This window comes from Crassostrea angulata, chromosome 3, assembly GCF_025612915.1.
Source record: "Crassostrea angulata isolate pt1a10 chromosome 3, ASM2561291v2, whole genome shotgun sequence".
Classification (NCBI taxonomy): Eukaryota; Metazoa; Mollusca; class Bivalvia; order Ostreida; family Ostreidae; genus Magallana; species Magallana angulata.
This window is the reverse complement of record NC_069113.1, coordinates 36397387-36409746: the sequence shown is the minus strand read 5'-3', so window position 1 is coordinate 36409746 and position 12360 is coordinate 36397387. Positions and strand designations below refer to the sequence as shown.

The following is a 12360-nucleotide window of genomic DNA, read 5'->3' as shown; positions in this document are numbered from 1 at the left end:
TCTCTGCTTTAACCTTTGATGGTTTAACCCTTAATGGATCAAATTTGGCATTTTACGTGTACCCGAAACAAACTATATATCGATATCTCATATTACAACGTTATCTTTGTTGCAATTAATAAATTTTGAGATATTCAGTTAAAGTTTATCGATACAAGTGAAAATATTTAAGCTCACTTCAAAACAAAAAACAAAACAAAAATAAAACGGTAAAAAACAAACCGCTTCCTAAAATCACACAAGTAGGTTACTAATTAACAGTGATTAACTAATCAGGATTATTGCGGAGTTTCTGAGCGAGTTGTGCACGTTTACAGCGGATATATCGCAATGCGCCCCGTGTCCTATCGATTGTGAAATCTGAATGCAGCAGACGACTGTTCCTGGGTAGAAGTAGATAATAAACGTCGCCGCGTAACGGTTCAAAGTTCATCCCTTTGTCAACAATCTGCCCCCACTTTTATCTCCAGACCTGACTGACCAGCAAAAAGGCAAGTATACGTACATTATATTACAAATATTTGCAATGAGGTATATTTTATAGAACAATGCGCTTTTAAATATCCGTCCAAGATGTCTGTATTATCGATTTAGTGTGGTCTGGTGCCATACTATTTTGAATCAAGTAATGGATTTTGGTCTTTTATACCAAGACCCTGAATAAATGCACGGTTGTTCCCAAACCACAGCAGATTATCAGTGATTTGCAGTTCATTTAAGGTCGTCTCTATAAATGCAGTAGTTGGACTTTGCATTCGGATTGACCAAGTGTCTTGGGTAGCTCACTATTTTGTTGGTATATGATCTAAATTCATGCATGTGTTTTTAATGTACAAAGCCTTGATTGTTTATCAACAATGCACTAATATAAATTACAAAAAATGAACGCATCAACATTGTTATATTGGCTGTCCCAGAGGCGTTGGAAGCAAATTGAAAGTGGGGGGGGGGGGGGGAGGGAGCTTATCAAATCCGGACAAGCAACAACAAAAATATGGGTATGGTTATTTCTAACTTTGCTAAAAAAGTGGGATTGGGGGGCTTAGCTCCCTACCCCCCCCCCCCCCCCCCCCCCCCGTTCTGACCGACGCCTAAGCTGTTCAGATTGGAGTTTCCTTCACAACGTCAAAGCTATCTTGATGCACATTGTCATTGCCGATTATGGTGCTAATGTATACTTTTTGTAGGTCCATGTCCTACGAATACATTTTTTATAGAGTACATAAATACTTTATTGTATCAACAACGTAACACAAAAACATGTACATGAATTAATTGCAAAAATGACCAATAGTTTCATTGAATGGTTGGGAGGGGTGGGTGTTCTCGACACATAGTCAAACAACCTTAACTGATGCACCCGGTTTCATGAGAATAACATTAGGTGTAAATGAAAGCGGAATCATATAGATAATTTGTAATTAAAATCAAAATTTATTCAGATTACATAACTTGAACGGTATCTCTGTGAATTTTAAAGTTAAACTGACCAAATATTTGTTTTGCAGAAAAATGGATATAAAACAGGAGGAGATCATATTACGCTTGAAAAACCTATTCCTTATTCCATTTTACGTGCTGAGTGCTGTGTACTTTGTACTATATCAACCATTCTTGCACTATCCCGAGGAGACCTTTTCCGCCGCTTTCTTCAAAGTTCTTCCGATTCTCGCACTGATCGGATTTGTGAGAATGAATGCGGGAGATGAAGACATAATTCACAATCCAATACCCAAGAGCGACTTTCATAAATTCACGATTCTAGGGTTACTGTTTTCCAGCATCGGTGATGCTTGTCTCATTGCAAGGGAAACCATGTTCATTCCCGGAATGTTGTTCTTCTCCATTGCGCAGGCGTGGTATATGTATGCGCTTGGTCCTGGGAACAAAGGTAGTAGGTTAGAATCCATCTTCTACCTGGGAGGAACCGGTACATTCCTGTTCTTGGAGTGCAGCATAGATGGCATTTTTATGAAATTTTTGGTGCTCATCTACACCGGCCTGATTTTCACGGTGGGGTGGCGTGCAGCTTCTCGATTTGAGCGGGAACAGTCGTACCCCGCTTTCCTCGGGTTTGCTGGGATACTCTTGTTCACATTCTCCGATTTCCTGATCGCGATCAACAAATGGAAGTTCTACATCCCGTTCACGGAGTTTCTAGTTATGATCACATACTATGGTGGCCAGCTTGGAATTGCGCTAGGAACATTGAAACACTAAAAGCGTATATCAAAACAAATTTTCTTTGTTTATTGCTTGACGTTCATATTTCAATGACAATTTCATTAAAATTATTCAAGTTCTTCATTTCATGTGATGATTTTAAGAAATGTTGCCATTATTATGCAATTTATTTACTTTCATTTGCTATGAAAAGTTTATATGCGTGTTTGCTCAACAGAACAAGTTGTTAATTTTGTGGATAAGTACCAACACTATGCCGTTAAGAATTTGTCTATGTACACTGCTTTCAATAAAAAAAATGCAATTTTGCTTTCTTAAGATTTTCTGTACAATCTTTTATTACAAAGATACTAATAAAGCACAAACATTTATAACTGTACATCATGTATACATGGAACTGTATCATAGCAATACGCCCAATTAGCTCTATGCAACTATATACCATCACACATATTTAGTATTATTTAATGTTTTAGTTGCATGGATTTCTGTGAACTTCTATGTTTTTGAATTTGATTTTATTCCTTTAATCAATAATGATTCAATTTTATAGGCCTATTCAACCTCTCAAACTTTAGTGTGCAGATTATCGTCAATTTTTTTAACAGTTATTAATCTCGTCCCTTATAGTACAGAGAAATAGACATTGGACCCCCTCTAATTGAAATCTTGACAACACTTAGGTTAGGATTTTTAGATTGTATATACACAGGAAAGAAAAAAATTACCCCCCAAAAAAACCCATTTACTGTTATCCCATACCCCCTCCTTGATTTTCATCTTCGTATAACTTTCAGTTTATTACTTATTATACGAAAAAGAGGATATTTTTGGGAGAGTGGGCAGTAAGAGTAAGTGTGGACCCCCCCCCCCCCCCCCCCCCCCCTTTGAAAGAAATCCTCGACCCGCTTTGAATTAGGGTATGTGATTACATGCCATCCAAGGGATGCCGTTCAAAAGCATTAACAAAGTCTTTTCTCGAACCAGCTTTAAAACATTGACGGAAACAAAATGCTTCCTTCCTTGTTGGAGATAATTAATGAAGTGCTATCCAGCTACGTCAGAGTTTCCGAGGATTATTCCGCTTCGCATTCACTTAAACAATAAAATGCTTTCTTTGGTGGTTCACACGGGATACGTAGGTGGTGACATAGAAGAAAAAAAAACACAACCCGCGTTACTAGCGGGTTATACAATGACCGCTATCTTCACAACCCACGTGAATCATCAAAGACAGCATTTTTATACTTTACATTTTCGTCTTTCTTTTAACAAATCAATAAATTGATCGTAAAAAGTAAGTAAAATTAACTATAAATTATCATTAATCAGTCCGTTGAATAAATGAAATAGCCAGGTCGTCAGTCTTAAGGACGACGGACCCAATTCTTTTCTACAATTGTGATTTTCATGAAAATTTTACATGAGTTGGGGTTACTAACAAAAATTGCATAAAAAGCGAATTAGATTTTTTGTAGGGGCCATTTAAAAAATTGTTCGTATTACTTCTTTTTTTCAATTAAACATTATGGGGGAAAGCGTTCTTGTGAGAGATAAAATGATTTTTTTTTAAATCTGAATAGATTTTCTATTTATATTGGAGTATGATACTTATATGATGATTTTGAATTTATCATATAAAAAAAATGACCATGGTTATCGAGTCTGACATCATCATGGTCGATGAAGGTGTTGACCAATCGAGACCGGGAGCTACATACCTGTAGCTAGAGGGAATTATACTTGCATGGTGGATGTAAATATATGTATATGAATAAGCATGTATCAGTATGTTATAATTATTTCATTCAAAGGAGATGATCCGCTTTTCACATCACGATGAATCGTTTCTACTTACGAAAATAATCTCGCAAGGTTATGTAACACAAAAGTACTATCCTGTACCCAAACTCTGTACTGGTATTACAGTAGTACCGATTAATTGTTGGAAAAGAAGTTTATGTTACAAATGTTATCCATGTTTATTTAGACTTTGCAGTTCATCTTGTAGCTTCAAATATGAACACTATGCTTACAGTGTATATAGAATTTTTTTTATTTATACGGCTCCACTCATACCTCAACAAATGACGTTAACGTTCCTCCAACCAAGTAAAAAAAAAAAGGCGACAGTGCTGTTTGCCGAAAAAGAATACATGTACATGTATGTCTTTTCTGATACATGTAAACTAATAATGTTAAAAAACACAACAAGAACCAAATTATACACGCAGACAAGATTTATAAAACATCAGTCGGACATTATCAATACATGTATAAGAGACATTACACATACTGGACGCAATCCATGAGGCAACTGGATACAACATTAAAACGGTTTTTAAAAAATGGTGTTAATCTGAATATGTGATACACAAGAAATTGACAGAACAGTTTTTCGAACAGTAGATTTATTGGTCTGTACCGGTCATATTTGCTAGGTAAGCACAAGTCCTGTTTATCCTTTTTCTGTGCCGGTAGTCCGACTGTACCGAAAAAAAGGAAGCAGAGAAAAGAAGCAGAGAAAGAAGCACACAGATTTGGCGTGAGCTCTAACCCCTCCTTCCACCCCTCGGGTAATCTAACGCATATTTTTGTCAACTAAGAAAAGGACAAGAAACGAATGCAAGCGAGGAAAAGTGGGTTGAAAAAAAATGTCATCAGTTGGACGTCCGTACGCGTTATTCGGTGACGTGAGATTTTTTTGTCCAAATACTATGAGTTTGTTTAGTTACAACTAAGCTATATTCAATTAACACAAAAAAACAATATAAAATTGAAATCTTATATTGCAGAAAGCGTAGTTTTAGACTTTAAGTATCATTTTATCACATTTAAAGCAATGTTAATGAGAACATAATATCAATCACTTTAACAGTTTGTTGCTTTAGGGGGAACTATATGTTCACTTAGCTGTCTTTTTTTGCTTACTGTACGTTTTTTTCTATTTCAGTGAACTTCGTTGTGAGTCATTAACAGCTTCATTTACCTATGTAAAATTTTAAGAATTTTCTTTCAATATGTAGATCTGTCTTAGTTGTGCCCATCATAATTGCATAACACAGCAATGCCGTGTAATCAAACAAAGTTCCCCAAAAGTCAATAAACGCGATCTTCCATCTCCACTTATTAGCAGCCTGGATAGTGTCAGAGGCAATGAAAAGCAAACTTCCCAGACAAGGCATCAAGGTAGAAAAGTACAGTCCCTCTTTTCGCAGACGACACGTAGAGCGCCACCCAACGTTGTATATGAGTAGTAAGTGAAACAGCACGAACACGTCCATAATGCCGTCATCGATGGAGTTCATGACGAAAGAAAACGACACTAGTCCGAAAAACATAAAAACGTATTTCACTCGGCTGTCCGTCATTTCCTGTTGAACGACGAGGGAGAAATAAAACTGGGCAATCGTGAAACACAGCATCCCATCTTCCATAAGATCGGTGTCAAAGATGAAGAAGACGTCTCCGATGCTATAGAAAAGCAGACCCGTTATCATGTTCTGGTGGTCGTAACTCTTGGGAATGATGTATCTCAATTTTTCACGCGAAGAAAGCCGCACGTATACTATTAACACCCAGACTGGAAGTGCTTTTGCTAGAGCTGCTGTCCAGGTTTGTGGCGGAAAGCGAAAAAGAGGCTGGAACAGATAGAAATAGCAGGCTACCGAGATGTAGAAAGGGTACATCACTTTGGACGCCAAACGCTTCCTCAGCAAGGGTATCACTGTAAAAGAATATTATTATTCTACTATTACTATTATATTAGTATATTAGTATATATATATATTAGTATATAGTATATTACTATACTATTATTCTAGCATCACTTCATCACTATTTCATCCAAAATTCCGATACATTACGTTAAGTCCTGCCTAACCATGTTCACAATTTTCATAATTATGTTACATAGAGAGAATTGGTACAATAGAGGAGCGTGGAATATATATTTGCAGGTTTCTCTGAGAATCCCCCTCCCCTATTTAGAATTTACTCTCTCTCTCTCTCTCTCTCATATTCTTTTCTCCCAAAAGTCCGCGAGTTGTTGCATTGGATCTCTCCATTAGACACTGTTTATACAGTTTAATCGAGAAAAACGCAATCAATAAAAAAAAACTGACTTAAGTAATTTGTATTGATGATTATTTGATTACAATTACAATGTACTTACATTTGTCTACGGACGACATTTTACGTTTATATCACTTTTACTCAATATATAAGAGTGTTCCTTCCTCCTTAGGTCAGCTGATCACAATAAGTGTTTTACACTTGACGAGTTTTTCCCTGTTCAATCAATGCCCTTTTATGCCGAGGAATTCTGTGAAAATTTGAAAAATTACTAAAATAACATGTATTAAAAAAAACTGCCTGCTCGTACAAAATAAAGGAAGTGATGCACTTGCTCAAACATGCGGTTAATGCAAGTACATGAACACTGTGCAGGAACTATTGCAAGCGTAGATCGGGATGTACATGTGCATGTAAATGTTTGTATATATTTAATGTACAAACTTCCTATTATTGTATGCTACTATACTCAAAACAACTGCGTATATATAAGTGTTCTATTTAAAACATGCTTAAAAGCAAAGAATACCGTGCGTTAACTTGTAGGATCAAATTCGTATAACTAAAAATAACAAAATGTATCTTACCAAACCTTATTGTCTATCCGTGTATAAGCCCAGATGACTTACATTTGTTTGATGGGGACGCCCTCTGCATTGAACTGCAGACCATGTCAAACAGTTTAAACACGTTATATTGGGGTAGAAGGAAGTCTTATCAGTTTATGGTGTGTTTACTTTGAGAATTAATCTCTCTGTCACCCGCCAACCCGGTTCGATCCTATTTATTATCGACTGTGTTTAATTCTAGCTGACCACCTACCTATTCTTTGATTTCAAGAGAGAGAGAGAGAGAGAGAGAGAGAGAGAGAGAGAGAGAGAGAGAGAGAGAGAGAGAGAGAGAGAGATTGTTTACTGTACCTTATATTTTACCATACTGTGTATTATGACAGAGTGCATTGAGACATGAATGGCCATGAACCTCAAATCTATGGTGAATATTTAAAAAAAAACGGTTAACCGAAATTCTACGATTTTTGGGGCCTTCATACAGCCCAAATCATACACAACCCTAAGGTAACGATTTCTTTCACAATATTCCAAAGTTTATAAACCCTCCTTGCATTAAATTGCTACATACCGAGGTCATAAGTCGTATGCCTTGTCCTCCACCAGCATTTTGAATCTCGAATGACAATTGTTTAAAGGGGCATGGTCACGATCATTTTTCCGATTTTAATATTTACAATGCTTCAAATAAGCATTTTTAATAGGCAACCGAAATTTGATTGTCATTTGTTGAGTTTTTAAGCGAGTTACAGAGCTTGAAATTAACAAAGCGTTTGTTAACATTTTGAACGTGAAGTAAAAAAATTCATTTTTAATTTAAAAAGAATGTTTTAAACGTTATAATTAGGAACTGTTTTTCTATGCTTAAAATAAATAAAAAGATAGACAAATAAGCTGGAAAAAAGATTTTTACTGGTATATTGAACCTATGTAAACAAAAACAGGACACGAGCCTTGTTTACATGACAAAGAATTGTGAACCCTGTATCTTGCTTATAACTCTACGAATGACTCTCAAATTTTATTTGATTAGAACTGCATTTCTAAAGCATTGTAAATAATAAAAACATAAAAATAGAATTAATTTGACCAAAATCGTGACTATGCCCCTTTAGAGTCTTTTTATATTATAGATCTATATGTACATCAAAAGCGGAGTTTAATACGATGTTTCCAGTTTGTATAATTTAGGTGCTGTATATCCGGTTTCGTAAACATTTAGAGCAATACGATATGTATATACAATGTAGTATGTATGAATCTGTTTGGGAGGGTAACTGTTGATATTGACACCCCGAGGTTTTCGAGGGGTGTCAGTTTCAACAGTTACCCTCCCAAACAGGCTCTATTTATTTTATTATACTGAAAGTCTTAATTATTTAGAAAATTTTACTGCTTTTATATAAAGAAATGAAGTGAATTCTACGGCGAACCGTACGCGCATATAACAATTCGTTTGATTATACTTTCATGTTAAATACTGAAATCTGATTGGTTTAGACGCAGTTGGTAATTCTTTCTATTACCCTAAGCGTTGGCAACACACTTGGCAACGGATAACACTATATAAATAGTGCCTGTTTGGGAGGGTAACAGTTGAAATTGACACCCCGAGAAAACCATTGTCAACCGACGCGAACCGGAGGTTGACAATGGTTTTCGAGGGGTGTCAATTTCAACTTGTTATCCTCCCAAACAGGCACTATTTATTTTGTTATACTGAATGTCTTAATTTTTTAGAAAATTTTACTGCTTTTATATAGGAATAACGTGAATTCTACAGCAAACCGTACGCGCATAATTTTCGCGCATGTAACAATATATAAATAGTGCCTGTTTGGGAGGGTAACAGTTGAAATTGACACCCGAGAGAAAACCATTGTCAACCGACGCGAACCGGAGGTTGACAATGGTTTTCGAGGGGTGTCAATTTCAACTGTTATCCTCCCAAACAGGCACTATTTATTTTGTTATACTGAATGTCTTAATTTTAAAGAAAACATCACTGCCTTTAGATAGGAATAATGTGAATTCTAAGGCGAACCGTACGCGAATGATTTTCGCGCATATAACAATTTTTAATGTTACCCGTTGCTAAGTGCGTTGCTAACGCTGAGGATAATAGAACAGATTATGAACTGCGTCTAAACCAATCAGATTTCAGTATTTAACATGAAAGTATAACAATTTTTAATGTTACCCGTTGCTAAGTGCGTTGCTAACGCTGAGGGTAATAGAACGGATTATGAACTGCGTCTTCACCAATCAGATTTCAGTATTTAACATGAAAGTATGAATTGTTACATGCGCGTAAATTATGCGCGTACGGTTCGTCGTAGAATTCACTTCATTTCTTTTTTAAAGCAGTAAAATTCTCTTTAAAATTAAGACATTCAGTATAATGAAATAAATAGTGCCTGTGTGGGAGGGTAACTGTTGAAATTGACACCCCATCGAAAACCATTGTCAACCTCCGGTTCGCGTCGGTTGACAATGGTTGTCTCAGGGTGTCAATTTCAACAGTTACCCTCCCAAACAGGCACTATTTATATAGTGTTACCTGTTGCCAATAGTGTTGCTAACGCTGAGGGTAATAGAACGGATTACCAACTGCGTCTAAACCAATCAGATTTCAGTATTTAACATGAGAGTATAATAAAACAAAATATTGTCTATAAAATGTATATAGTAATTAGTAATTAAAATCGATCATTCGCAAGGCTGTTTTCTAATGAAAACCTGTCTATAGGTGCAGTATATATGACAGTTAGCTGCAGTAATGTAGCTCTCACCAATTTTATTCATCTAATCCCCCCTCCCACGCAAACAAAAAAAAAACCCCAAAAAACAGGAGGGGCCACATTACTGTAGTTAGATGAAAGCGTATTCTCTTTTGAGATGAAACGAGAAAAGATGAAAGCGATAAAAATAACTAGTTATATATACTATAATATAGTCCGTTAAATCTTGTTATAAATGAGGAAATTGTCTGATTATATGACGTCAGGTCCACGTGCACTAACCAGCAAATGCAGTTTGTCCGGGTATGGTAAACCTTTGAATATGTTTAACAGCTATTGAGGTTTACCATGCGTGCAATTTTTGATCGATCGAAACTTAGCAACATACACATTAAAACACCCAATCTAAATTTTAATTAAATAAAACCTTTCGTAAAATCGCCCTCTCTGTTTATCTTCTGATTGAGTTAGATTGTAAGAGCCCAAACTTTAAAATAGTCGTAGTAATTTCCAATGACCATGAAATAATTACGTGTAGTTTTTTTTCTATATTACCTGCCAATCAGTGGTCAAGATGATAAACATTTTTTACTCACTTCATATGAAAAGTCTAACAAAAAAAATGAAAAAATAGCGACACATCATTAAAACGGGAGTATCGAGGGTCTGATTTTAAGCAGATTGGAAAAACTTACTTTTTCTGCAAAGTTTGCTACCGTCATAAGTTCATACCTGTATGAACCAAAGGCGAATAACCGCTATATTTAAACAATAAAATGCATTCTCTGGTGTTCATACGGGATATGGATGGAGAAAAAAAGCGGGTTATGTATTTTTTTTCTGCAATGATCTATACCTTCGTAACCCGCATGAATCATCAAAGAAGGCATTTTGTTGTCTAAATTATTTACATCTTTCTCTTAGAAAATTAATTGATTGTAAAACGTATAAATGATATTAACTAAATTACTATTCAGGTACATCAGTACGTTAGTTAAAATAAAACCCTGCCAAATCGTCTCCAATGGGAATTTGAGTCTGACATCAGCGATTATTCCGTGCAACACGTGATTTTTTCTTATTAGGACGCTGTAAGTGAAGATTTGAGTCCGGACAGTTTCTATATACATACAGTAGCTATGAATTAACAATGAAATTAAGTTTCTGTATGAAATAGAGTGTATCAAACTTGGTATAGATGTACTTGTAAATATATATACTAGTAGCTACTGTACTTTTGGAACAAAATAATGTTAGTACATACTTTTAAAACGTAGACGGTTTCAAAAGCTTGGTTTTCCTACCGTTAAACAAAATATAGCATAAAATTGCGTACTTACGTGTACAAGTCCTTATTATCACTTCCCTGAATTAATTTGCCTTAGGGTTAATTTCAATTTATAGCCTATGTGCAGTGTCCCATATCGGATGGGTGGGTTACTCGCGTGAAAATAGCGAAGGACCACTGCTTCCCGATTTCAGCGAATTCGAAGGACCACTATATAGCTTTACTTCCCGATCTCGAGAAATTACGTTGAACGGAGCACATGCATGCAGAATACAGAATAATTAATCTAAGAGCCTATATATAGTATGTGCTTCTAAATGAATCAATCGATCTCTGCACTCATGTATTTACAATAATAGTCTTATCTATTCTTACAAAAATGACAAGCAAATATATATTTGCCGACTAGCCCAGAATGCATACGGGGGAGCCGGAAGTTTATTTTAAGCTGAACAATACAAAATTGTATCATGTACATATACTGTAATATAAAAAATCACTGCCTCACCCTTTTTAACAAATATTTGAACCTTTCATCGACGACGTGACCGGCCAGAAAAAAACAGAAATAAAAAAACTATTAAATAGAAAAATCTCTGGAAACCTGTGTCCCAAACCATGTCAAAGTCGCAAATGCGAGCCGTCTCAAGGGTAGTGCAGGGACTTTACAACAAAATATGAAAATTTTTAAGCTTCTAAATTATAGTATGATAAAAAATAAAAAATAACAATTTTTTATTGATGTAAATTTGATGCGTCTTTGTAAGAAGACGGGCTAGAACTGATTTCTCGTGCTATTCGAACACCAATCATACACTCGTCACCACGTAACACGTAACTATAAATTTCATTGGATACAATTTTCTACTCGAATCAACAAGACAATTATTTTCCGCTAATCTCCTTACCGCGGAAAATATTAAGTATAAAGGTTTTCTCAGTTCACCTCATCTAATTATTATTTTTCATTCAGTATCCATCCGGGTTGCGCTCTCTCTCTCTCTCAGAATTTATAGACAAGTTTTTTAGTTTAAAGGTTTTCTCAGTTCACCTCATCTAATTATTATATTTGGGAGTTGATTTTAATCAACTCTCCTATGCAGTTACTCAGACAAACCGAAAGTGAAACAGTGTTTGGACCTCAGCACAAATCATCGCCGCTGACAAGACTTAGTTCTTGAAAATAATTGATAAATTCGATGTAATGTATGCTAAAGCATTGTTTTTCAAGGAAACTTATTTATAAATACCTTGAAAATAGTCAGATTTTAAATTGTACGAACAATTTAGATATTTTTTGTAGTCGTATGGATTCCTACGCCAGAGCTCAATATATAGTCTCGTTCAACTCGACGCTCGGCTGTCCCCGTAAATCTCCGAAAAGCACAGAGGCTCTCTTGCTTGTCGAAGATTTACTGTGTCAGCCGAGCGATTGGTTGAATTAGACTAGAGTTCAATATTGCTTGGATCCATACAATTTTCGAGAAATATTTCTATAACTGAT

At 35.7% G+C, this 12360-nt stretch overlaps 2 protein-coding genes across 6 annotated transcripts; one reads left to right on the top strand and one right to left on the bottom strand.

Moving 5' to 3' along the window:
* Positions 1-333: 333 nt before the first annotated feature.
* Positions 334-2558, top strand: LOC128177027 (lysoplasmalogenase-like protein TMEM86A). The gene is made up of 2 exons (XM_052843535.1): positions 334-491; positions 1509-2558. Exon 2 carries the CDS (start codon positions 1513-1515, stop codon positions 2218-2220), a length of 708 nt encoding a protein of 235 aa, XP_052699495.1. The 5' UTR covers positions 334-491; positions 1509-1512; the 3' UTR covers positions 2221-2558.
* Positions 2559-4406: 1848 nt separating this feature from the next.
* Positions 4407-11029, bottom strand: LOC128178687 (uncharacterized). Of its 5 annotated transcripts, XM_052845967.1 has the most exons (4): positions 7399-7427; positions 7179-7246; positions 6359-6508; positions 4407-5911 (listed from the first exon to the last, which is right to left on the bottom strand). In XM_052845967.1, exons 3-4 carry the CDS (start codon positions 6375-6377, stop codon positions 5166-5168), a joined length of 765 nt encoding a protein of 254 aa, XP_052701927.1. In that variant the 5' UTR covers positions 6378-6508; positions 7179-7246; positions 7399-7427; the 3' UTR covers positions 4407-5165. The 5 variants fall into 5 exon arrangements, with proteins under 5 accessions (XP_052701927.1, XP_052701928.1, XP_052701926.1 ...); XM_052845968.1 differs by lacking the exons at positions 7179-7246; positions 7399-7427 and adding an exon at positions 10909-11029; XM_052845966.1 differs by lacking the exon at positions 7179-7246 and having other exon boundaries at positions 7399-7528.
* Between the last annotated feature and the right edge of the window lie 1331 nt (positions 11030-12360).